At 41.5% G+C, this 26,467-nt stretch overlaps 1 protein-coding gene across 7 annotated transcripts; it reads left to right on the top strand.

The window, feature by feature from the left end:
* The first annotated feature begins 12,348 nt into the window (after window positions 1–12,348).
* Window positions 12,349–24,910, top strand: LOC134853938 (gamma-secretase subunit Aph-1-like). Of its 7 annotated transcripts, none has more exons than XM_063869928.1 (6): window positions 12,349–12,427; window positions 13,671–13,938; window positions 14,631–14,806; window positions 15,560–15,685; window positions 15,885–16,012; window positions 24,359–24,910. In XM_063869928.1, the coding sequence occupies exons 2-6, from the start codon at window positions 13,781–13,783 to the stop codon at window positions 24,563–24,565; spliced, it is 795 nt and encodes a 264-aa protein (XP_063725998.1). In that variant the 5' UTR covers window positions 12,349–12,427; window positions 13,671–13,780; the 3' UTR covers window positions 24,566–24,910. The 7 variants fall into 7 exon arrangements, with proteins under 7 accessions (XP_063725998.1, XP_063726003.1, XP_063726004.1 ...); XM_063869933.1 differs by having other exon boundaries at window positions 12,350–12,366; XM_063869934.1 differs by having other exon boundaries at window positions 12,350–12,377.
* Window positions 24,911–26,467: the final 1,557 nt, after the last annotated feature.

Below are 26,467 nucleotides of genomic sequence, written 5' to 3'. Positions count from 1 at the left end.
AGCTCGCTTTTTTCTATTCATTAGGTTTTTTTTTGGACCTAGCCAACAACCCAACATGCGTATTTCTGCTGCTTCTTCTGATCCAAATAAAGCCTTTTCTTCTTTGTCTGTGTTGTTCTTTTCCTCAAATTTCTCCATGACTTCTTTGATAATGTTAACGCCCTCTTCCAGCTCTCTTTGCTCGCCGATGATAGTGGTATCATCTGCGAACAAGGATATGGTTATGTTAACAGTTTGCGTCTCGCTGTTTGACTTTTCGATCTTGTTTATATCCGGTATATTGCTGCCTGGTATCCATCGCCATTTTATGCCCGTCTGTCCATGTTTCGCGTCTGATATCTTTTTCCGTTCATTCTCCGCTATGCGCATTACCACTTGGTGATAGATATTGAATAGACATGGCGATGTCGAGCAACCCTCCCTGAGACCCCGTTCTGGGATCCATTCCTCGCTATCTCCTTCCTTCCCTTTCACTTGGTAACTGGTTGCCTCGTGTAAATCTGCTAGGGATTCTAGGAAGGGTCCTTTCATCCCGTAGTTTCGCAGGATTTCCCAAAGAGCTGGTTTGTTCACTCTGGGATACGCTTTACGTAGGTCCAAAAGCCTTGCTTCGGGGTCAGTATGTTCAATTTGAGGCAGGTTCCAGATTGCTCGCCTCTTCTTTAGATCGTCTGCGTCTTCTGTTATTCTGACCAGGATTTGTGTTGCATCCGCAGTCGACCTTCCGCTCTTGAAGCCGCTTTGATTGTCATCTAGAAGATTTAGGCGTTTTGTCCACTTTCTTAGTCTTTTGGACAGAATTCTTGCTAGGATCCTGCTGCCCTTGGCCAATAGGCAGACTCCTCTATAGTTGTTTACATCATTTTTTCCGCCCTTCTTATGTAGGGGTACTATTTGTCCGTTTTTTAGGATTTCGTCCCATGTCGGGGCGCGGAATAAGAACATCTTTTTAACCATGGCCACTATTGCTGATTTAACATGTGGGCTGGCCAATTTGATGTACTTTATGCGGACATTGTCTTTTCCGGGCGCGGACTCCCTTATTTCACTGATGCAGTCCTGTATTTCCTTATCCGATGGGGTCTCATTTAGCAGGTTATTTTCTTCGATATACTTCTTTTCCGCTATGTGATCCCCCATACGTGCAACAGTATCCATTAGAAGCTGAGGGCTGATTTCATATCGGTTTTTCGATACTCCTTCGAAGTGGGCTTTGAATTCATCAGTTGTGAGTGTTGTGCCAGTATCCAGTTTCCTATCTCTGCCGCCTAATTGGCGTAGTGTTCGGTACATGGTGCCCATATCTCCTTTGATGTTGGCCTGTTGGCATTCGTCTAGGATTTTATCCCACCATTCACGTTCTAATTCTTTCAGCTTCCCCTTCATTTTAGCCCTTGCTTTCCTAAGGTTGTCCCTATTACGCAGTATATCTTGGAGTGGACGGTCCTGCTCTAAGGATTCGTTTCTATCCCTCACGGCCGAAGCTATGGAATTATGGAGCTGTGACAGCTCATCTTCGTGGCCGATCGTCCACGGATTCGCTATCTGCCTGGTTCTCTTTCCACATACCTTTAATGCAGCTTGCGTTAGCGCTGTCGCTATTTCGCTCCATGAGCTATCCTCGTCCACCTTCTTTGTCTCGCTCTCCTTTTGGAATTTTAGAGCTGTCTGCTCAGTACTCAATTTCTCCCAGTTTATTGCTGGTTTCCGTGCTACTCTTGTTGGTCTGGACCTCTTTGGGATTTTTAGGTGGAGGGATACCGGCTTGTGGTCCGATAGCGTTAGCTCCTCGGTAATTTGTATCCTTTTTGCATGCCTGTGCCTTTCTCCTCGCCTCATTATAAATCCGTCCAGCTCATACCATCTGCGGTGGCTGTGGTTAAACCAAGTTCCCCTTTTCCTAAGGTTAGAGAAAGAGTTTATCCATTGGAGATCGTGCGCTACACACCAATCGAGGAGGTCTCCTCCTGCTTCGGTTGTTGGCGTGGTTAGACCATACCTTCCATTTGTTTCACAGGCTCTCTCCCTTCCAATGTGAGCATTATGGTCCCCTCCAATTATTAATACCTTGGTCTTGGGGGTTCGGGCTACTTCATTTTCTAGGCAGTGTCTATATTCTTCTATTCCTTCGACCCCGTTACTCCTAAGTGGTTGGTAAACTGATATAATTTTCATACCATGTACCTCTATGGCGGTAGTGCGCTCCGAGAAACTTTTCTTTTGGCCTTCGCTGATCCAGGACTTGAGGGCCTCGCCACTGAGAACTATACCGCTACGTTGGGAGTGTATAACAACTGTTTGTTCACTATCTTCATCTAGCCATATCACTCCTTTCGATTTTGATCGAAGCTCTGATATTAAGATTATTTCCCATCTTTTGCCTTGTGCATACGTAATTACTCTCTTCAGTCGGTTTCTGTTTCTTTCGTGGACTGATAACCCTTGTAGGTTCCATGCTGTTACCGTAATACTCGGCTGCCCCTCGGGGGGAGTGGGTAATCTTCTTTGTCTTCTCTTCTGTCTGCGAGCTTCCCGGTGTTCTTCAGTGGGGCGTCTCATTTTTCCTCTTCTTGTTTTCTCCCCTTTGTCCGAGTCTTTTTGCCGCAGAAGATGTTGCGCGGGGTTTTCGCAACTGTCTATGCCCCTGGTTTCTTCTTCTTCAGGCTCCTGTCCGGGATGGAGGCAGGGACTCTTCGGTTCCTCTCTTTGCGGGAGCTCGTTTGTCAGTGTTGGGCCCTGCGCGGGGTTGTCGCAGGTATTTGTTCCCCTCGGTTCACCCTCTGCTGACTCCTGGTCGAGGTGGGGCCAGGGAGCTTGTTCCCTTGGTTCCCTTGTGTCTGTTCCGTTTGCTTCCTCTGGCTCCTGCGCGGGGTTTTCGCAGGGTTTTTCTCCCCTCGTTTCAACCTCGGGAAACTCCCTATTAGGGTTCGACAGAGCGGAACTGCATTTGGTGCACTCAAATGCATATCGGTTGGCTTTAGCTAGCTGTTGGATCTCTTGCCGGGATAGACCGCTACATCCTTGGTGTATCCATTGTTCGCACCATGTGCATTTCACGCTGTTGCTTGTTACTTTCTTCCTGCATTCTCCGCACAGCGTGGGTCCCGGATTCTTCTCAACGTCTCCGGCCCTCGTTATTAGCTGACCCAGATGGGCTAGTCCCGAGTCAGCGACAAAAAACCCGACACACTCGAACCTGGGGGAGGTTCTGGCCACAATGTTGTTGTAAGAGGTGCTCTGACTGGCTGGGTCTGCGCCACTCTGTTGGTATTCCGGGGGGTTTTGGGTCCTCGCCGTTCCCGGTTTGTTCCCTTCCGTTCCGAAAACCCTGTGTGTTCTTTGCCGCACAGATAACTCGTGCGTTTCCCGCTTGTCCCGCTCGGAGGGTACACACGCACAAGCCTCTCAGGGCACTCCGAGATGTTGGGAGTTCTTCGTCCAAATATAAGTGCAATGAGATGTCGTCGCAATGAGATTTCGTTTGGTTGTAAATGTAGTAACTTTTACAATGAAAGGAATCTAATTTGCAAACAATTTACTATCATGATTATTATTATGATTATTATTATTTAGTAATTTTTTAAAATAGAAATCAGAAAATTGAATTTTTTTTTCAATTTTCAAGTTCCCTACCCTGTAGTTAAGGGCTCTCCGATTACTCTCAGTGGTTGCGAAATTTGCCCCCAAGAATTGACTGCTTAAATCTTCATAGTTTTCCAGATATGACGATAAGACGTTTTCTGATTTTTTTTTCGAAATTTTTGTAAGAAAAGTGAAGTTCGAAGGTCTCGAATTTTGAAATTTCCAACCCTGTAGTTGGGTGCTGTAAGAATACTCTCAAGGGTTGCAACTCTTGTCTCCAAACTTGACTGCTAAAATCCGTGTAGTTTACGAGATACGACCTGTTAAATGATTTTTTTTTTAATTTTCAGAAACTTAACAATTTAAAATTTAACAATTCAAAACATTTGAAGTTCTCAGCCTGAGAGTTCTTCTGCGAGGGTACCCTCTGGAGTTCAAAGTTGCAAATAGTGCGTTCAAATGCGGCTGCTCAATGCCCTTCTTAATTTCCGAGGTGTGACGTTACTTGTCTTCTTAAATGTTCAGATAACTTGGATATTAAAATTTTGGTAGAATTTGAACTTCACATATCTATAGTAAGTTTTTGTTAGGGCACTCCTAGAGATTAGGAGTTATTTGTCCAAATATGACTGCTTAAGTTCTTGTAGTTTTCGAGATATGACCTTTTTAGTGATTTGTTTTTTTCAAAAAAGTTCAGAAATTTTTATAATTGGCATAATCCCAGCCCTGTAGTTGGTGTCTGTCCGATTACTCTCCGTGATTGCAAATCGTGCCCCCAAGTATGACTGCTCAAATCTTAATAATTTTCTAGATGTGACGATAAGACGTTTTCAAATTTTTTCTTAATTTTTGTAAGAAAAGTGAAGTTTGAAGTTTTTCGAGTTTTGAAATTTCCAACCCTGTAGTTGGGTTCTGTAAGAGTACTTTCAAGGATTGCAATTCTTGCCTCCAAGTTGGGCTGCTCAAATCCTTGTAAATTCCGAGATACTACGTGTTTGGTTTCTTATTTTTCAGAAACTTAGATTTTAAAAAGTTCAAAAGATATGAATTTCACAGCATTCTAGTTGGATACTGCGAGGGTACCCTCTGGAGTTCAAAAATTCAAATAATGAAGTCAAATGCGACTGCCTAATGCCCTTAGCTTTCAAAAATGTGACGTTTTTCTTTAATGTTCAGAGAACTTGGATATAAATATTTTTCACATGTTCCTAGTTTTCCCGTCACGGATGGTTTTATAGTGTTCTGTCACTTTCAGTTTTTTTCCTGAAATCGAGTTCTTATAGTTCAATGCCCCTGCGCTCAGCAAGGGTTGTGCAACTGGTTACTAAGGCTTCGTTCACAAGATAGTCTATTTAGTAGGAAAACTACGCATGCCCAGTTTCTTGGAAGGGTACTTAAAATTACCATGTTTTAGGTTAGGCATTAATTGTTTTTCAATTAAATTTCTTGAAAAGTTTTTTTTGGATTCGCGGTTTTCATCATAGTTTCCGTCGGTTCATTTTCCGATTTTTCATTGGCTCACTTTTCAAAGAATTGGTTTTACTATAATGGAAAAGTCTCTTATTTAAATTTTACCTAGTCTGAATTTGAATATTTTTTGTTTTATGAAAGTTTTATAAATTGTAAATTTACCAAGTCGGTTTTTGAAATTTCATCGTTTATTTCGAGAGCAAATTATATTTTGATGAGTCTGTTCTATATGTTTCAGTACGGATGGGCATAAAAACTTTAACAACTTCAACTTTTTTCATGACAAGTTTTGTTTCTTAAATTTTTTCGCCTTAGTTACCGCTCGGTTGTAGTTTTTTTCAAGTAAATACTTCTCGAACTTGCGTCTTTTTTTCTATTCAATATCTTGTAAGGCAATCTTGTTGTATCGCAAGTTTTTTATATATTAGCTTTATGTTGAAAAAGTTTTCAGAAAATTTTTAAATTGAAATGGCAACTGAAGTTTTGTTGAATTGTTTCTTTTTTAATCTGTTTTACTGTTTTTTAGTTATGTTTATGTCCATAAATTAAACTTTTAGAGGTAGCTTTGCTGTGGTGAGTACTTAAGCTCTTGTTTTCCCTTCAAACGCAATGAATCTTTTTTTGGCAAGTTTGTAAAACCAATTGTTCTGAGCCCCTAAATAATCTAAGATTTGCCACATTGATGCCTCGAAGATCAATCAGATAAGGACATACTTTCTGATTGATTAACTACCCGTATATAGGTTTGATTTTGTATAGGAAAATGAAAATTTGTTCACGCTCAAAATTGATTTTTCGCGGTGTGACTTTTTTAGTGCACTTCGTTTCCTAGTATACCACGGCCGAGTAGCGCAATCGAATAGGAGCCCACTTTCGACACATGCTTGCACCACTTGTGCTTGTTTCTTTCTGGGAAGTTTACTTTTCAGAAGTTGCGAGCGGCATTTTGCCCATAGGTATCCAGCTCGCTTTTTTCTATTCATTAGGTCTTTTTTTGGACCTAGCCAACAACCCAACATGCGTATTTCTGCTGCTTCTTCTGATCCAAATAAAGCCTTTTCTTCTTTGTCTGTGTTGTTCTTTTCCTCAAATTTCTCCATGAATTCTTTGATAATGTTAACGCCCTCTTCCAGCTCTCTTTGCTCGCCGATGATAGTGGTATCATCTGCGAACAAGGATATGGTTATGTTAACAGTTTGCGTCTCGCTGTTTGACTTTTCGATCTTGTTTATATCCGGTATATTGCTGCCTGGTATCCATCGCCATTTTATGCCCGTCTGTCCATGTTTCGCGTCTGATATCTTTTTCCGTTCATTCTCCGCTATGCGCATTACCACTTGGTGATAGATATTGAATAGACATGGCGATGTCGAGCAACCCTCCCTGAGACCCCGTTCTGGGATCCATTCCTCGCTATCTCCTTCCTTCCCTTTCACTTGGTAACTGGTTGCCTCGTGTAAATCTGCTAGGGATTCTAGGAAGGGTCCTTTCATCCCGTAGTTTCGCAGGATTTCCCAAAGAGCTGGTTTGTTCACTCTGGGATACGCTTTACGTAGGTCCAAAAGCCTTGCTTCGGGGTCAGTATGTTCAATTTGAGGCAGGTTCCAGATTGCTCGCCTCTTCTTTAGATCGTCTGCGTCTTCTGTTATTCTGACCAGGATTTGTGTTGCATCCGCAGTCGACCTTCCGCTCTTGAAGCCGCTTTGATTGTCATCTAGAAGATTTAGGCGTTCTGTCCACTTTCTTAGTCTTTTGGACAGAATTCTTGCTAGGATCCTGCTGCCCTTGGCCAATAGGCAGACTCCTCTATAGTTGTTTACATCATTTTTTCCGCCCTTCTTATGTAGGGGTACTATTTGTCCGTTTTTTAGGATTTCGTCCCATGTCGGGGCGCGGAATAAGAACATCTTTTTAACCATGGCCACTATTGCTGATTTAACATGTGGGCTGGCCAATTTGATGTACTTTATGCGGACATTGTCTTTTCCGGGCGCGGACTCCCTTATTTCACTGATGCAGTCCTGTATTTCCTTATCCGATGGGGTCTCATTTAGCAGGTTATTTTCTTCGATATACTTCTTTTCCGCTCTGTGATCCCCCATACGTGCAACAGTATCCATTAGAAGCTGAGGGCTGATTTCATATCGGTTTTTCGATACTCCTTCGAAGTGGGCTTTGAATTCATCAGTTGTGAGTGTTGTGCCAGTATCCAGTTTCCTATCTCTGCCGCCTAATTGGCGTAGTGTTCGGTACATGGTGCCCATATCTCCTTTGATGTTGGCCTGTTGGCATTCGTCTAGGATTTTATCCCACCATTCACGTTCTAATTCTTTCAGCTTCCCCTTCATTTTAGCCCTTGCTTTCCTAAGGTTGTCCCTATTACGCAGTATATCTTGGAGTGGACGGTCCTGCTCTAAGGATTCGTTTCTATCCCTCACGGCCGAAGCTATGGAATTATGGAGCTGTGACAGCTCATCTTCGTGGCCGATCGTCCACGGATTCGCTATCTGCCTGGTTCTCTTTCCACATACCTTTAATGCAGCTTGCGTTAGCGCTGTCGCTATTTCGCTCCATGAGCTATCCTCGTCCACCTTCTTTGTCTCGGTCTCCTTTTGGAATTTTAGAGCTGTCTGCTCAGTACTCAATTTCTCCCAGTTTATTGCTGGTTTCCGTGCTACTCTTGTTGGTCTGGACCTCTTTGGGATTTTTAGGTGGAGGGATACCGGCTTGTGGTCCGATAGCGTTAGCTCCTCGGTAATTTGTATCCTTTTTGCATGCCTGTGCCTTTCTCCTCGCCTCATTATAAATCCGTCCAGCTCATACCATCTGCGGTGGCTGTGGTTAAACCAAGTTCCCCTTTTCCTAAGGTTAGAGAAAGAGTTTATCCATTGGAGATCGTGCGCTACACACCAATCGAGGAGGTCTCCTCCTGCTTCGGTTGTTGGCGTGGTTAGACCATACCTTCCATTTGTTTCACAGGCTCTCTCCCTTCCAATGTGAGCATTATGGTCCCCTCCAATTATTAATACCTTGGTCTTGGGGGTTCGGGCTACTTCATTTTCTAGGCAGTGTCTATATTCTTCTATTCCTTCGACCCCGTTACTCCTAAGTGGTTGGTAAACTGATATAATTTTCATACCATGTACCTCTATGGCGGTAGTGCGCTCCGAGAAACTTTTCTTTTGGCCTTCGCTGATCCAGGACTTGAGGGCCTCGCCACTGAGAACTATACCGCTACGTTGGGAGTGTATAACAACTGTTTGTTCACTATCTTCATCTAGCCATATCACTCCTTTCGATTTTGATCGAAGCTCTGATATTAAGATTATTTCCCATCTTTTGCCTTGTGCATACGTAATTACTCTCTTCAGTCGGTTTCTGTTTCTTTCGTGGACTGATAACCCTTGTAGGTTCCATGCTGTTACCGTAATACTCGGCTGCCCCTCGGGGGGAGTGGGTAATCTTATTTGTCTTCTCTTCTGTCTGCGAGCTTCCCGGTGTTCTTCAGTGGGGCGTCTCATTTTTCCTCTTCTTGTTTTCTCCCCTTTGTCCGAGTCTTTTTGCCGCAGAAGATGTTGCGCGGGGTTTTCGCAACTGTCTGTGCCCCTGGTTTCTTCTTCTTCAGGCTCCTGTCCGGGATGGAGGCAGGGACTCTTCGGTTCCTCTCTTTGCGGGAGCTCGTTTGTCAGTGTTGGGCCCTGCGCGGGGTTGTCGCAGGTATTTGTTCCCCTCGGTTCACCCTCTGCTGACTCCTGGTCGAGGTGGGGCCAGGGAGCTTGTTCCCTTGGTTCCCTTGTGTCTGTTCCGTTTGCTTCCTCTGGCTCCTGCGCGGGGTTTTCGCAGGGTTTTTCTCCCCTCGTTTCAACCTCGGGAAACTCCCTGTTAGGGTTCGACAGAGCGGAACTGCATTTGGTGCACTCAAATGCATATCGGTTGGCTTTAGCTAGCTGTTGGATCTCTTGCCGGGATAGACCGCTACATCCTTGGTGTATCCATTGTTCGCACCATGTGCATTTCACGCTGTTGCTTGTTACTTTCTTCCTGCATTCTCCGCACAGCGTGGGTCCCGGATTCTTCTCAACGTCTCCGGCCCTCGTTATTAGCTGACCCAGATGGGCCAGTCCCGAGTCAGCGACAAAAAACCCGACACACTCGAACCTGGGGGAGGTTCTGGCCACAATGTTGTTGTAAGAGGTGCTCTGACTGGCTGGGTCTGCGCCACTCTGTTGGTATTCCGGGGGGTTTTGGGTCCTCGCCGTTCCCGGTTTGTTCCCTTCCGTTCCGAAAACCCTGTGTGTTCTTTGCCGCACAGATAACTCGTGCGTTTCCCGCTTGTCCCGCTCGGAGGGTACACACGCACAAGCCTCTCAGGGCACTCCGAGATGTTGGGAGTTCTTCGTCCAAATATAAGTGCAATGAGATTTCGTCGCAATGAGATTTCGTTTGGTTGTAAATGTAGTAACTTTTACAATGAAAGGAATCTAATTTGCAAACAATTTACTATCATGATTATTATTATGATTATTATTATTTAGTAATTTTTTAAAATAGAAATCAGAAAATTGAATTTTTTTTTCAATTTTCAAATTCCCTACCCTGTAGTTAAGGGCTCTCCGATTACTCTCAGTGGTTGCGAAATTTGCCCCCAAGAATTGACTGCTTAAATCTTCATAGTTTTCCAGATATGACGATAAGACGTTTTCTGATTTTTTTTTCGAAATTTTTGTAAGAAAAGTGAAGTTTGAAGGTCTCGAATTTTGAAATTTCCAACCCTGTAGTTGGGTGCTGTAAGAATACTCTCAAGGGTTGCAACTCTTGTCTCCAAACTTGACTGCTAAAATCCGTGTAGTTTACGAGATACGACCTGTTAAATGATTTTTTTTTTTAATTTTCAGAAACTTAACAATTTAAAATTTAACAATTCAAAACATTTGAAGTTCTCAGCCTGAGAGTTCTTCTGCGAGGGTACCCTCTGGAGTTCAAAGTTGCAAATAGTGCGTTCAAATGCGGCTGCTCAATGCCCTTCTTAATTTCCGAGGTGTGACGTTACTTGTCTTCTTAAATGTTCAGATAACTTGGATATTAAAATTTTGGTAGAATTTGAACTTCACATATCTATAGTAAGTTTTTGTTAGGGCACTCCTAGAGATTAGGAGTTATTTGTCCAAATATGACTGCTTAAGTTCTTGTAGTTTTCGAGATATGACCTTTTTAGTGATTTGTTTTTTTTTCAAAAAAGTTCAGAAATTTTTATAATTGGCATAATCCCAGCCCTGTAGTTGGTGTCTGTCTGATTACTCTCCGTGATTGCAAATCGTGCCCCCAAGTATGACTGCTCAAATCTTAATAATTTTCTAGATGTGACGATAAGACGTTTTCAAATTTTTTCTTAATTTTTGTAAGAAAAGTGAAGTTTGAAGTTTTTCGAGTTTTGAAATTTCCAACCCTGTAGTTGGGTTCTGTAAGAGTACTTTCAAGGATTGCAATTCTTGCCTCCAAGTTGGGCTGCTCAAATCCTTGTAAATTCCGAGATACTACGTGTTTGGTTTCTTATTTTTCAGAAACTTAGATTTTAAAAAGTTCAAAAGATATGAATTTCACAGCATTCTAGTTGGATACTGCGAGGGTACCCTCTGGAGTTCAAAAATTCAAATAATGAAGTCAAATGCGACTGCCTAATGCCCTTAGCTTTCAAAAATGTGACGTTTTTCTTTAATGTTCAGAGAACTTGGATATAAATATTTTTCACATGTTCCTAGTTTTCCCGTCACGGATGGTTTTATAGTGTTCTGTCACTTTCAGTTTTTTTCCTGAAATCGAGTTCTTATAGTTCAATGCCCCTGCGCTCAGCAAGGGTTGTGCAACTGGTTACTAAGGCTTCGTTCACAAGATAGTCTATTTAGTAGGAAAACTACGCATGCCCAGTTTCTTGGAAGGGTACTTAAAATTACCATGTTTTAGGTTAGGCATTAATTGTTTTTCAATTAAATTTCTTGAAAAGTTTTTTTTTGGATTCGCGGTTTTCATCATAGTTTCCGTCGGTTCATTTTCCGATTTTTCATTGGCTCACTTTTCAAAGAATTGGTTTTACTATAATGGAAAAGTCTCTTATTTAAATTTTACCTAGTCTGAATTTGAATATTTTTTGTTTTATGAAAGTTTTATAAATTGGAAATTTACCAAGTCGGTTTTTGAAATTTCATCGTTTATTTCGAGAGCAAATTATATTTTGATGAGTCTTTTCTATATGTTTCAGTACGGATGGGCATAAAAACTTTAACAACTTCAACTTTTTTCATGACAAGTTTTGTTTCTTAAATTTTTTCGCCTTAGTTACCGCTCGGTTGTAGTTTTTTTCAAGTAAATACTTCTCGAACTTGCGTCTTTTTTTCTATTCAATATCTTGTAAGGCAATCTTGTTGTATCGCAAGTTTTTTATAAATTAGCTTTATGTTGAAAAAGTTTTCAGAAAATTTTTAAATTGAAATGGCAACTGAAGTTTTGTTGAATTGTTTCTTTTTTAATCTGTTTTACTGTTTTTTAGTTATGTTTATGTCCATAAATTAAACTTTCAGAGGTAGCTTTGCTGTGGTGAGTACTTAAGCTCTTGTTTTCCCTTCAAACGCAATGAATCTTTTTTTGGCAAGTTTGTAAAACCAATTGTTCTGAGCCCCTAAATAATCTAAGATTTGCCACATTGATGCCTCGAAGATCAATCAGATAAGGACATACTTTCTGATTGATTAACTACCCGTATATAGGTTTGATTTTGTATAGGAAAATGAAAATTTGTTCACGCTCAAAATTGATTTTTCGCGGTGTGACTTTTTTAGTGCACTTCGTTTCCTATGTTGAAAGAAGGCAAACTCCACTATCCATTAGCAAAATTGTAAAGATCACGAAAAACTGATCAACTTCTAGTTTTGAAAATGGTACTTTATCGGATTTACCAGCTAGATAAAAGTTTTACTGACTCAGTTTTCTCAAATTGTGTTAGTCTCATCAAAAAAGCACCAATCATAAATTTTTCGTGAAATTCAAAGAGCTTTCAAGGGCTTATTATTTTCCAAAAAATTAAGTCATTGTTTTTTCTGTTTCCTTGCGTTCATTACTTTTTTCCAATTCTCAATTGGCTTTGTTTTCGCTTGCGATAGCAAGTGACTTGTAATCGGGAACTAAGACTTATTCAAATAATTTTTTCTTTACAGTATCATGTAATGCAATGTTATGTTTTGATTGTATCGCAAGTGCTATGAAGCTCCGCTTGCATCTGTGCTTTAATGATTAATGTGTTTTTTAGATAAATATGTGGCAGTAAATACTTTGTTGATGTCATCATGAGGTTTGGCCGAAGAGCAGCCCCTATCGGAGATCTGTCATTACGCGGCCAAACTGTGCATTGTATGCGGATTCCACGACAGGCCAAAATCAGATTTGTCGCGGAATCCACATCATTGCTACTTTTCTTTGATCATCTTTGCTGTTATGGATTCCACAAACAAATACTTAAAACACTGTTCAACTCAAAAACGCTCCAAAATAGACGAATTTGCGGAATCCGCAACCGTATTTGCGGAATGCAGGACAGTTTGTGGAGTCCGCAAACAAACAATAAGACATGTGTATAGCTAATTTGAGCTGTTACGGAATCCGCAACTGTAAGTGGAATCCGCAAATTGTAAGTGGAATCCGCATTTTGTTTGCGGATTCCGTTTACATATATGTATATATGTAGTAACGTTTAAAATTATATTTTTAATTACATGATTCGATTTCACTAGGATAGGAATTTACTAGATCAGCGTTTGGGATTAATGGAATCCCAAATACTGACCAGTATTTGGGATCGATGAGTTTCCAATTACTGAACTGATTTGACGATTTGCTATGCGTTGTGTTTCTAATCACTCTCAACCTAATGACTCCAAATAATGAATTTATTCCATATTATTTCAGTTTTTGGGATTCAATCAATCCCAAATACTGACCAGTATTTTGAATCGATGGAATCCCAAATACTTACCTAATTTGGCGATATGCTGTGTGTTTTGCTTCCATACACTCTGAACCCAATGACTACAATTACTGTATTTATTCGGCGTTATGCATCGAAAATCATAATATTGAAATTATTCGGTGTTGTGTTTCCAAAAAACTAAAGGATGACATCCACCGGTTTAGGTAATCTATGTTTTAAGACTTGTTCGTGGATTCCGCTGACAATGGTTGAGTCCTTGCTTTTAAATTCCGCATTGCTAGAGATAAGAATTCCAGCTCTAGCTTTGAATTGTTCATATGCAAGTTCAGTAATAAACAAAATTCGGAATCCACTTGCAGTTCGCAGAATCCGCTTACATTTGCGGATTCCGCTTACATTTTGCGGAATCCAAAACGACTGGCTTTATTCGCTTGCTGCCGAATCCGCGACACAACAAATGGGCCGACAAAATTTATGTTACACTCATATGTACTCGGAATCCACGGAAGTTTTGTAAGTGGAATCCACTTACATTTTGGAACATGTTTAAAGATTAGTTTCTGGAATCCAGGAACATACCGACACAAAATTGTGCGCCTATCCAGTGCACAGTTTGGCCTCGTAATGGTGGTGGATACAGAAGATGAAGTGAAACAATAATCTACTTCTGGCAGAGCTGTTGCAATTGCTGTGCTATCAGTTGGTCTGCTGTTTCGTCTCTCTTATTGATATTTTTTGTCTGGTGGTGGGATGGGACTGTTGTTGTTCTTCGGCTGCACCCTCATTTCCTTCGGCCCCGTCTCCTCCCTCTTCGCCCTGTTCGTGTGTCGCAACCCCATCCGACAAGTTCTCTTCTTCGTCGCCACCTTCTTCGCCCTTCTCACTGTCGCCATCGCATCACTCCTATGGTCAGTTGCACTGCAATACTAATGCTTGAGAAACTAACAAGCTATCCCTTTTTATGTACAGGCTATCCCTTTGTAACAAAAAACTGTATTCTCTATGAAGTGCCATTCAGAACAGGAAGAACGGGCGTTGTCTGCGGACAACATGGTCGTCTGACTATTCAAGTCTGAGTATGGGATTACAGATTTGGGTTGCTCAATTTCGCATCAATAGTAGTCATATTTCTGAAAAAGTACAATTTGGTCAAAAAGGCGCGTTATGCTGCCCAATTTCAGCCTCGATTTTGCGGCCGGTTTTTCGCCCGAGAACACTTCGATAAAATTGGTTTAATTTGTATTAAGTTTATGTATTTTCTTAGTATTTTCTAAATCATTATGATTACATTTTCAATGAATGCTACTACAGATAAGAATTGATCACCATTAGGGTAGGCGCTAAGTGGGTTTGTTCAACCCTTTGCCTATCCTCGCTGCCTGCTTCTACCATGGACCACACTCTATTGGTAACAACTAGTCATCTTTGTAGAATAATGAAATGATTGCTACTCTTATCCACCTCGCCGTCATCTTTTGTCAATTTTTTAATGTTTTGGTGAAAAAGATGTTGGTTTATTGAGCGCGCATGTAATGCTCTTGGAGGCATTAGTGTCCGTGATCTCCTAGTTGATGTGTATGTGTTTGTATATTGCATTTAGGTTCGCCCTGTCGCCTCTGACTCAATCGACGCTATACACTCTGCCTGTAAGTGTGCTATTGGTGGAGGCAGGGAGACTGTTGTCGTTCCACATCACCGGCAGAGTGAAGGAGAACTTCTCCAGCCAGCTTAATGAGTCAGATCTCAAACTGAACAGTCGACATGTCATCAGTCTCGGTAGGGAACAGACACACGCAAATACTCAGGGGAAAGGAATACCAAAGTTACGTCACAGAGTATACACACCAGCCAAAAGTTTGGCCATTTGTATAGAATTTAATGATTTTCATAAAAGTCACTTGACCTTTAAATCACTAGCTTTGTTAAAGAATTGTATGAGGCATCAGGTTCATATACTTAAACCGGCTATCTTAAGGTGTATATCGCCAGGAAATTGTCGTACATACCTCTAAAATGGTCCACTTTATTAAGCGACGTTTTTTTGTTAGAGTAAAAAGTTACTTTTTTGATACCTTTGTTCTTCAGAAATTGTATTTTATGTTAATTCCCCTCTCATGTTTTTGTAATTAAATTTATTCGAATGTCTTTCATTTAAGTGCAGCATCCTGCAATCCAAATGCATTCGTTCGCTGTCCTCTCCTGGTTGCTAAAAAGTTTGTTTAACTTATATTTGGTTGATATGCCGTTTTGTAAAAACGAGAAATTAATTCTTCCTATTCAATATCTAACTGGAGCTGATTTTTTTTAAAATATGAATATGACCTGTTTCCGCTCCAAATCCGAGGATCCTATGGAATATGATTTTTTAAAAGAAATAAACTGTTGTCATGCTAAACAGAAAGTTACAGTGTGGGTAAACTAAGCTAATAATATGATTCTGGCCTGGCAGACTATCTGCAGTTGTCCTTTGAAAGATCCACGAAATAGACACTCGAAATAGAAAAAATTAATGAGCGGAGAGGTGTTTAGTGTTCGGAGTGGGCTTTGGCTTCGTGAGTGGCTTCATATCGATGCCAGTCATCCTGCAGCAACTAACTGGACCGGCAAACTTTGGACTCATGTCGTCCCATGGACAATACTTCGCAGTTTGCTCCAGTTAGTAACATTAAGTGCCTAGTAATCATTGCATTTGGTAAATAATTTAAGATGGAAAAAGTATCAAAAAAGGTCCTTTCTGGTTCGTATTTTTTTTGCTTTGCAGCAACACTTTTTGGGTTGCAAATGTCAATTTTATCGACTTCAAACTTGACTTGATATTGTGTGCATGTGTTTGTAAATAGTCGGTGTGTTTAAGGTGCTCTGTGCATGTTTTTCACTCTGATGAACTGCTGGTGGAATGTGGTCTTCTTTGAGGCACTCCAGCTGCGGAACTACACATGGGCTGTCGCTGTAGTATCTCTCCACATGCTAGCATCCACTGCTGTGAGTTGTCCTGCATTAGACCGTTGGTTGTTCGCACTTGCCTCATTTTCTCAGAAATCATGCCATATCTGAGATTCAGTTTTCTGTCGAAAAAACAGGTTGTAGAGCGGCTGCTCCCTAATTTGGTAACTACTATGGATTTGGGCGCATCGCCTCCATCATTACACAATATTTGTTTCATTGTTTTGCTTACAATTTTTTCTTTTCTCGTTTTTACGCTTGCGATTAGCAAGCGTTATTAAATCGGAATGTAGACTTTATGAATTCAAACTTCTTGGCGTTCCAGGCCGACTTAGCTTGGAGGTAACGAATATGCCTGGGACGTCAGAGGTCCTTGTTTCGAATCTGACCAAGTCCTTTTTTTCAAATGGAAATTTTCTGTTTCAAATAAAATTGTCGTCCTAATATTTGCCTTTGTTGTCTTAGCTGCCACATCTAAAAATCGTCTTTTTTGCTGTACATATTATTTTTTATTGTAGTTGCTCTTAGCGTTTCAGTAGTTTAAAAATCCGGTCGAATCGAAATTTTGTTTTCAAATTGGCTGTAATTTTACCAACTCGATTAGTTAAAATTTTCGTTTTTTAATTTCATCTTTTTTTCTGCTTAATTGGTTTCGCTTTTTAACATCGATTTACTGGCCCCTTTTTGCGTCTTTTGACGTCCAACAAAAGTTCTGCGCGTATGTGTGTTCTGAGGGGAAAGAAAATTTTTTTGTTAGTTCGAATTTTTTCGTCTTGAAGGGTTTCTGCTCAGGTGTTTTCGGCTTTGTTAAACTTATGAATCACTAGGCAGCTCAGAAGCTCAATTTCATGAAAATTCAAACTTAAATACTGGGTGGGTACTAGCTACTACAGGGCAGTTTCAGGGGGCGACTTGAAACTTGAGTTGTTTTTACAAAATCTTGAGTTGTTTTTTTTTCGGCTGAAGTGGTATCTGCTCAAAGATCGTCGGCCTTGTTTCCGCTTCGTAAGTTTTGTTCTATTGCTAATTTGAATTTGGAATTTCTTGCTTGACTTGTTTGCCTGGAATTTGTGTTAAGTAAAAACAGGTTGATGAAAATGTATGGGATTGGGTTTTTGAACGCGTTGGAAAATTTTATCGCTTTTTGCTAAAAAAAATTAGTTTCAGAAACTCTTTTACCGATTTTTTTAAAAAATCATAAAGTCCATAGAAAGAGCGCCTAATTTCTTCTTTGTCTGTAAACTCCTCTGGTATCTTTTTGCTTTACCCCTTTATTAACTCCAGCCTTTGAAAAGGTCTGTGGGGGGAATATTTGACCGTTATTTTTGATTTTTTTCCAAAAACTAACTCACTATATCTGAGATTTTAGTTTTAATGAATTGTAGTGATTTAAAAGCTCAACTCCAGTAGCGGCTACGCTCAATTTTTTTTTCAACTCATAAAATTATGGCCCTGGGAATAGTGAAATTTTGATTTTTGTGACCGTTTTTTGAGTCTTTGGTTTAACTACCCTGCCAAACCTGGGTTTTTGGATTCAATCGGAATTACAGGTTGTGCAAATCTCTTCTGCATAAATGGCTTAGCCCAAATTTTTTACGAAACAAAATATGATTCTCGGAGGTGTCAACTTCATGATTTGTTGACCATTTTTTGGAGTTGTCTCGATAACTAACGTGACAAATCTGGTATCATAGGTTTAATCGACTCAAAAAGGTGGTGGAAGCTTAGCTTTGCAAGTTGCCATGCATCTTTTCTTCTAGGCTATTCCTTGTTTTTTTGTAAGAGAATTCTTACGTCTGTGGAAAAAGTCCAAAATCTCAAAAAAGTGTACTCTTGTTTCTTATTTTAGTAGCGAAATAGCTGCGGTTTTTTGACAAAGTCTGGATCTTGTTAAGTATCCCCCCTTATTTCGATTTTCAGAAATTCAACTTAGACGGCCTTATTTTCAATAGCTTAAAACAAGTTTCATAAAATCGATATAATTAAAAAATTTTACGTAGGTATTATATAAATAGTGAGTTAGACAAATACGAACGCGCGAAAATGAAAACTCAATTAATTGTTAACATTTTGAAATGCATATTTTATACAGAAATGGTTGTCAAAATTAATAGATGCATAGGGGGCAGGGGAATAGTTAACAAGATTCAAAAGGGGGGATAGCGAACAAGAGCCCAAAGTCTAATTTTTGAAATTACGCATTTCAAAAACTTACGTCCTGGGCACGACGTTTAACAGCATCCCTGCCCTGCCTCAAAAGATTTGTGTTCAGTGATTTGTGTCAGTGCAGGGCCTCTTCTTTCCTGGGCAAGACTGAATTTTTGGGGGTAGATTGAACTTTTTGGGGTAGATTGAACTCCTTAGCCCTGGGTGGCAGTCAGTCTAGGAGAATAAAACTCCAAATTTAAATTGAACAAGGGGGTCCTTTGGTCCTGTGGGTGGGATCAGGCGCGCATTCTTGTAGCCCCCCTTCTCAGGGTCAAGAGCACTTCTCAGGGTCAAGAGCTGTCACAGCCAGGGTGGCAGGGTTTCTGTGGTAGGCATCATTATACTGATATTCTGCTGCAGGAGCTACAGTGGTTCTGCGATTGTTCCCCCACAGGGTGGGCATTCGGAGAGGCACACAGCCTGGGTGCGGGAACGGCGGTTTTTTCTCTGTCAGCTGTAATGTCAGAGTTGGGATGAGAGCTAGGACGAGGCGGTCCTGTAAAAACATTTATGACACCAATCTCATCGCAAGTCTAATTTCTACAGTAGAGATAGGCGGTTTCGGCAGCCGTCATAGACAGACTGCTGGTTGCGTCTCGGGCTTGGCTGACTCCCGGGTGCGGGAGGGAGGGTCTGGTCATCGCGGCAAATCAAGCGAGCACCCGGAAAAGTTCAGGGTGGCCACTTGGAATGTGGGCACCCTAAAGAAGAGACAGTGTGAGGTGGTAGAGACACTGACGAGAGTGGACCGGTGTAGTGTGTCGGAGCACAGGTGGGATGGTGGCTTAACAGCCAACCAGTCTCGTATTCTCAAGGGTAAGCATTGCAGATACAAGTTCTTCTGGTGTGGGAACAGCAAAGGACAGGGTGGAATTGGGATACTGTTGGCTGAGCGTTGGGTGGACAAGGTATTCGAAGTCCAGCGTATCTCCGACAGAATTCTCTAACTGAAGCTTGTCATTGGCAGGGCGGTTTTCACCTTTCTTGCTGTCTATGCCCCTCAAGTTGGACTGCCTGAAGTTGAAAAGGAGCGATTCTACGATCAGTTGCAGAGCACTGTCACCAGCGTTCCTGCTTCGGAGATACTTGTATCGCTGGGGGACTGGAACGGTCATGTTGGTGCTGACGCTGATGGTTCGATGAAGTCCACGGTGGGTAGGGTTTCGGCGTCCGAAATGCTGAGGGTGTGAGGATCCTGGAGTTTGCCTTGGCTAACGACCTGCGTGTAGGCAACACCTGGTTTAAGAAGAGGGAATCTCACCTCATCACATACAGCTCTGGTGACTACAGAACCCAGATTGACTACATCCTTTTCCGCAAGAACTTCAACAAGGCAGTAGGTAATGTCAAGGTCATACCGAATGAGGAATGCGTTCAACAGCACCATCTGGTTGTTTGTGACTTCTCAGTCCACATGCCCGCTGTGAAGAAGCGCAAGTTTACTCCCCGTATCCGCTCCTGGAAGCGCATGGATCCTGCTACTGCGGGCCAGTTCCATGCCGTCTCCAGGGATAAGGTGGCTATTGTTGCTACCAATGACGGCACTCCAAACTCGGTGGAGGAGGCATGGACCAAGCTAAAGGGCCCACTCCTTGAGGCGGCCACTGAAGTGTGCGGCCTCTCCAAACAACACCAGTGGAAGCCGGACACTTGGTGGTGGAACGGAAGTGTGGAAGAGGTGGTGAGAGAGAAACGGGCATGCTTTAAAACCTACAACAACCTGAAGAAATTAGGCATGACGGCTGAGGCGAAAGACGCTAAAACTGCTTACAATGAGGCCAAACGTGTGGCCAAACACGTCATCTGGCTGGCCAAGTCTGAGGCAGAAAAAGCCGAATTCGCCAACATTCCCCCTGATGGCGGCAGTGTCTGCCGGATTGCCAAGCAGATGGACCGTACAAATCAGGACGTTTCGGGTGAGAAATCTGTTCGTAATGATGCAGGTGAGCTCTCGCTCAGTGATGAGGACAAGATGAAAGCGTGGGTGGAGCACTACGCGAGACTGCTAAACGTCGAGTTCGAGTGGTCTTGCGACCTGCTCCCTGAAGTACCGCCTGTTGCAGGTCCCCCTCCAAGTGTGTCTGCTGTAATGATCCGTAAAGCTCTCAGCAAAATGAAGATAGGTAAGGCTGCTGGCCCATCTGGTATCATAGCTGAGATGCTGAAAGCATCTGGTGAGGAGGGAGTTGAGCTAGCCTCGCAACTGGCTGAGGCAGTCTTTGGCAGCGGTGAGATCCTTAAAGACTGGGAGGAGAGCTTCATCCTGAACCTCTTCAAAGGTAAAGGTGAAGCGCTAGATCGCGGTAACTATCGTGGCCTTAAGCTTACACACTAGGTCATGAAACTGCTGGAACATGTGTTGGACCCTCTCATCAGCAACATGATGGACGTTAATGAAATGCAGTTTGGTTTCGTGCCGGGCAGGGGAACAACTGATGCCATCTTTATTGTCCGCCAGTTGCAAGAGAAGTATATCGCAGCGAAGAAGCCACTCTATTTCGCCTTTGTGGATCTGAAGAAAACTTTCGATCGAGTGCCAAGAAAAGTCCTCTGGTGTCGAGGAATGGGCGATACACCAGTGCCAGGAGCCGCGTGCGGGTCAACGGACAGTACAGTAAGGAGTTTGGAGTCGGAGTGGTTGTGCATCAAGGTTCAGTACTCAGCCCGCTGCTCTTCATCATGGTTCTGGAGGCGCTGTCACGCGAGTTCCGCATTGGCGTGCATAGGGAGATTCTGTACTCTGATGACCTTGTAAATATCGCTGACTCCATGGGGGAGTGCATCACCAAGCTGAAGGCCTGGAAGGCAAACATCGAGGAGAAAGGTTTGCGAGTAAACATGAAGAAGACTAAGATTCTAGACTCCGGTCTTGGCCTAGACCAGTTGCAGGACTCCGGCAAGTACCCCTGCGCAGTGTGTCGCAGAGAAGTACGCTCAAACTCGATTAGGTGCTCCCAATATAAACTCTGGGGACACAAGAAGTGTTGTGGCATTGCTGGGAGACTGTCTGCAGATCCGGAATTTGTCTGTCCAAGATGGTGGTGAGGCTCGTCCAATCGATGGAAGGCCTGAAACCCAACTGGACGTGGACGGAACCTTGCTGGATGTCGCTGTTACCTGGGAGATAAGCTGTGTGCGGGAGGAGGTTGTGAACGTGCCATCACTGCCAGATTTTGCGCAGCTTGGGGCAAGTTCAGGAGACTTATACCCATCCTGACAAGTAGACACTTGTCGCCAAGATCCGTGGCAAGATGTTCACTGCCTGCGTCGGTTCGACCATGCTCCATGGTAGTGAGACATGGGCACCAAATGCCCTGGACTTGCAGCGTCTCCGCCGAAATGATCGTTCAATGATTCGCTGGATCTGTGGCACCAAACTGGATGATGACATTTCCACGGCTGTACTTCACCAGAAACTGGGGGTCGTTGACATCACGTCTGTCCTACGAACACGACGTCTCAGGTGGTTCGTACACGTGCAACGTGCCTCGTCATGCATCAACTCCGTCACCAGGATGAAAATCTCCGGCCGCAGAGGTAGAGGGAGACCCAGAAAGACGTGGTCAGAGTGTGAGTAATGATGTTAATATCTGCAACCTGTTTGGCACCGATCCGCGGGACAGGGAAGGATGGAGAGCATGAGTTAGACGTTGCCAGGTGTTGCCAACCCCGGTGACTGGGACTACCGCAGCACCTTATACCAAAACCGGTTATCATGATGATGATGATGATTTCGTTCTCTGGGCCCTAGGTGTCCCTCATTTTGGTTCACAACGAAGTGTGAAGTTCTCGGTGTAAAGTGAAGGAACTTTGGCGTAGGCTGCCTTGTTTTTCCCGCCCAATTTTTGGTGCCTCGAAGATAGCTAGCAAGGGGGTCAAATGTAGTATCGTATTAAAGCACTGTTAATTAAACTTCGGCTTCCAGCAAAAACTCCAGAGAAATTGGTCTGAATTTTTCCGTTTTTCAGACCGAATTTTTAGATGACAAGATGCGAACTTCCAATTTTCTGCGCTGCGGTTTATACATTTCAAAGATATTTTTGCGTTTGATTTTTGAAAATGAGGTTTTGAATTATGGGCGGCAGTGGAAAAAAGCCCTGGTTTTGGTAAAGAACCTGAGGATAATGTCGACTGGATTTATTCTGGTTCTCACGTGACATTTCGAAATTAGTTGTTCAAGAGTCGGTGAACGTAGTTCAGACTCTTATATACAGGGTGATCCAAAACCTATGAAACTGAATTGACGTAGACCCATAAAAATTTAACATGAAGAAATGTAGAAATTTGATTATTCATAAAAGAATAATCATTTTAAGAGATGCTGGAAATTTTTTCTGCGATTTCCTTGTCATTTTATAATGCGTTCGCGGGCTAAAGCTGATAAAATTTGAGACCGTGTGGAGTTAAAATCTTGATACTGTGTTAAAAATTACAAATAAAACGTTTCTCTCAATCCGTTCTGTTATTTTCTGCAGTCTACACTTTGTAGGGAAAAAACTTCAAATCTCGCATCACAATCTGCCATAAACTGGTGTAGGAGAGAGATGTCGAGTGTTCTTCATGATCGACTTCTTATTTAGCAGGCTTGATTTAGGGTTGTTTTCATAGTGTTTTTTGAAACTCTGAGAATTTTCATTAAGAAACTTTGGACCCACACCTCTGTTGGTAACCTGTCTCGGAAACGTTCCCATTCGCGTCGAAAATCTGCTAGAGTAATCTTGCTCTTGCCTGTTTGCTTCCCCAGTATGGCGTATTTTTCGAGAAACGTACGCTTTGCTACATTTGTAGACAATCCTTCAGCAAACTGACAAAAAATAAATTAGCTTTTCATCTGTTATTTTCATATCTGCGAGATTTAAGAAATTAGCGTGAATAATTCTTTAAAGCTTGATTAATAATCAAGAAAATGGCGCCCTTTTTTATGTTTCTTTGGAAAAATTATTTGTTTTCGAGTTGTGAAAATGATTTCTTACAGAAAGACATCTAAGACGTTCAGTTTTGATAACTCGAAAACAAATAATTTTTCAAGAAAGAACGAAAAGAACGTCTCAGATGTCTTTCTGTAAGAAATCATTTCACAAGTCAGTTCAGTTAGCAATGACAGTCTTTTCAAAAAAGTGTCATAGGTTATAAGTTGCCCTGTAGGTCGTTACGATTTTTTTTTTTTCGTTTATGTTCAGGCTGAAATTCACTTTTTCGGGGATTTTTTTCTTCAATTTTTTTCATTTCCTTTTTTGAATGGAAGGCAAATTTCAGTATTGAACATCGAAATTGTAAAAGTAAAGAAAAACGTGATCGACTTTTTATTATGAAAGTAGATTTTAATTTTCAGATTTCTCAGCGAAATGTAATATTTACTTATTGATCTTGTTTTCTCATATTGGGTGAATTTTGTCAAAAAGTGGCAATTCACCACAAATAGTTCTGGAAATTCATCTATTTTTTGAAGTTAATTCGAAAAAGTATCAGGTATCCTGAGTTTTATAGATCAGTAACCCGAGTGTAACTGCACAATTTAATAAAATTCAGGTGAGAAAATAGTGAGTGTGCAGTGAGGAGTTGGACTGTTAACATCAATACCTGGCCAGCAGTAACGTCGCATTACCTTTCGTGTTCTTTGAAGTTCGAAAGTTTTTTCAAAGTCAGTATTTTTTGTTTACTTGCGTTCATTGACACTTCTTCAACTTTCTGTTGGCTATGTTTCCGAAGCGAACCGCGGTCTCTACGTTACAAGGTCGTGTTTTCAACCAAGTTTCAAATTTTTTCCATTTTTCGCTTTCCTTAAATTTTGCTTATGTTGAGAGTTGTTTTTGTTACGAGTTGGCGCGGTGCCTTTTTTCGTACATGATGTTATCGGGATCTTGTTAACAATCTCCCCCTTTTGGACCTGTTAACTATTCCCCCTCCCCCCTATGCATGTATTATTTTTGACAACCATTTCTGTATAAAATATGCTTTTCAAAAATGTCAACAATCAAGTGGGCTTTCGTTTTCGCGCTCGTATTTGTATTACTCACTTTTTATGTGATACCCACGTAAAAACTTTTAAATATTTTTTCTGAAAATTGTTTTAAGCTATTGAAAATAAGACAGCCAAAGTTGAATTTCTGAAAATCGAAATAGGGGAGAAATAGTTAACAAGATCCTGTAATCGTAGTCCATCACTTAATGTTGCAGACGTTCTTCAACAAATTCGAGCTGTACTACGTGTCTATCCCAGTAGTGCTCGGAATATTCTGTGTGAGTCTCACTTGGGCTCTTAGAGTGGCAGGGGTCACCAAACAGTCCCTCTACAACACCCTCACTCTAGCAGATGCCCCAATGGTCTCTTCTTCATTCAGAAGCCAGAGATCCTCAAACACACCGACGACACCGCACAACTGAAATACAATTACTGAAATACTGAAAAAGAACTCTTTGCCAGTATAGTAATTCCCTTTAAATTCATATGCCCTGATTTCTTAAAAAAATCTTTTTGTGAACATGGGGCTCCTAGGGAATTATTCGAACGTTCTGCAGATTAGAAAATTCATCAAGAGCTCTAACTCTAAATAAAGTTGCTATTGATTGTAATATTTGATTAGCTAAGTGTTTCATTCAACCTTAACGTTAGTATTTGACACTAGTTTCAAAGCGTCTAAGTTATAGTTTGCTTGAATTATGTCGTGTATAAAACGCTTTATATTAATCTTCTTGTGTATACTTTATATTAATCGTCTTGTTCTTTTATTCAAGAACTTTTGAGAAAAAATCTAGCAAGACGTGTTTATTCGTAATACACATAAAGAAAGAAAGAAAGAATTTATTTCTCATTGTTAATGGTAAATATGCATACATACAACGAGAATTTAAATATGAAGCACCAGAAACAGTGAGTGGACAGTTAACGAACCCAATTGGGTTACAGAGCACTGCCCGTTTTATCAAATGTAAGACGAAATTTGAGATCTTCAAAGACAAGGAAAAATATATAAATCTGAAAACTTAAAAGAAAATATTGGGAAAAAAAGTACTCAGGTTTGAATAAACATAAAGCAGCAGATTTCAGGCATTGTCTAGACAGGTATCTAGGCATTGTCTAGACAGATTAAAGCCCTTGTCTAGGGTATGTCGACCTTTTTTGAACTCTCCCTAGTCACCAAAAGGACCCTCCCTGTTTTGGTCAAATTTTCTGCGCTGCAGGCAAAGTTTTGGAAAAAAAATAGGCGTTTTTTTGCACTTTTTGGAAATTTTTGACCAAAAAATTGCGTTTTTTCGGCGCGCGCTCCCCCTCAAAATTAATATATATTGAAACGTTTCAGGTTCCGTCGCCACATCGGATTTCTCAAAATAGTACAAAGGTGGGACCCTTTGGGTCGGCAAGGGTTCGAAGCCCGGGGAGGGGGGGGGGGGGGGGGTGGTTGTGCGCCACCCCCCCTTGATCCGCCCCTGGTCTCAGGGGAGAATTTAGGGGCGCTATTGTTTAGGAGTGTCTCAGGGGCGCCAATATATACTAATTTTCAGGGGGAGCAAGCGCGGAAAAAAGCGATTTTTTGGTCAAAATTTACCAAAAAGTGCCTAAAAACGCTTTTTTTGGTCTGTTTTTTCTAAATTTTGCCTGCGACGCAAAAAATTTGGCCAAACAGAGCCTTTTTAATGCTTTGGGAGAGCTCGGAAATTCAATTTGCTCGACCAAAAGACAAAATTTTTTGAAAATCATCTCCCCCTCGAGAGAGCCCAAGATTAGCCCCTGAAATGTCTTATAATCGGGACCCAGACTTTTTTTACCGTAAACAACTTTTACACATTTTTTTTATTCACTTCTTCTCTTCTCTTAACATTTTCCAGTAGCGTCGTCGCCTTTCCATTAACACCGTCGCCGGTAACGCGTTGCCTTTGCACCCTAAAAACGGGTTCGAGTCTCGGCCAGATCTTTTTTTCAGCATGTATGCACTTGCAGTTTTTTCCGGTAAAAATTGAACTTTTGGAATTTCGTTGTTCTGCTCAAGTTTTGTCTTGCGCTGTAAGAAATTTTCATTTTAATTACAAGAACAAGTTGTTCGTTCTAAATTCTTTCTAGGCTATTTTTTCCTTGGATCAACTTGTGTCTGCTCAAAGATTGTCTGCTTTGTTTCTTCTTCGTTTATTTTGTTTCATTGCTAATTGAATTTTCAAAAGTGTGGCATATTTGCTTAGAATGAATTTCTATCGTGACATACGAAGTTTTAGTTTTTGGTAGACCTGGTTTCTTTTTCATTTTTTTAAATTACAGGGATTTTTTTCGTATTATAGGAATGATTTCAGATA

The sequence above is a fragment of the Symsagittifera roscoffensis genome, chromosome 9 (genome assembly GCF_963678635.1).
Source record: "Symsagittifera roscoffensis chromosome 9, txSymRosc1.1, whole genome shotgun sequence".
Taxonomy (NCBI): domain Eukaryota; kingdom Metazoa; phylum Xenacoelomorpha; order Acoela; family Convolutidae; genus Symsagittifera; species Symsagittifera roscoffensis.
This window is presented reverse-complemented; position numbering and strand designations above follow the sequence as displayed.

Excerpts from the sequence above, each read along its gene's own strand:
- LOC134853938 (XM_063869928.1), top strand. The coding sequence starts at position 13,781 with ATGGGACTGTTGTTGTTCTTCGGCTGCACCCTCATTTCCTTCGGCCCC. Across the intron at positions 13,939-14,630 it reads GCCATCGCATCACTCCTATG|GTTCGCCCTGTCGCCTCTGA; the intron begins GTCAGTTGCACT and ends TATTGCATTTAG. Across the intron at positions 16,013-24,358 it reads ACATGCTAGCATCCACTGCT|ACGTTCTTCAACAAATTCGA; the intron begins GTGAGTTGTCCT and ends TTAATGTTGCAG.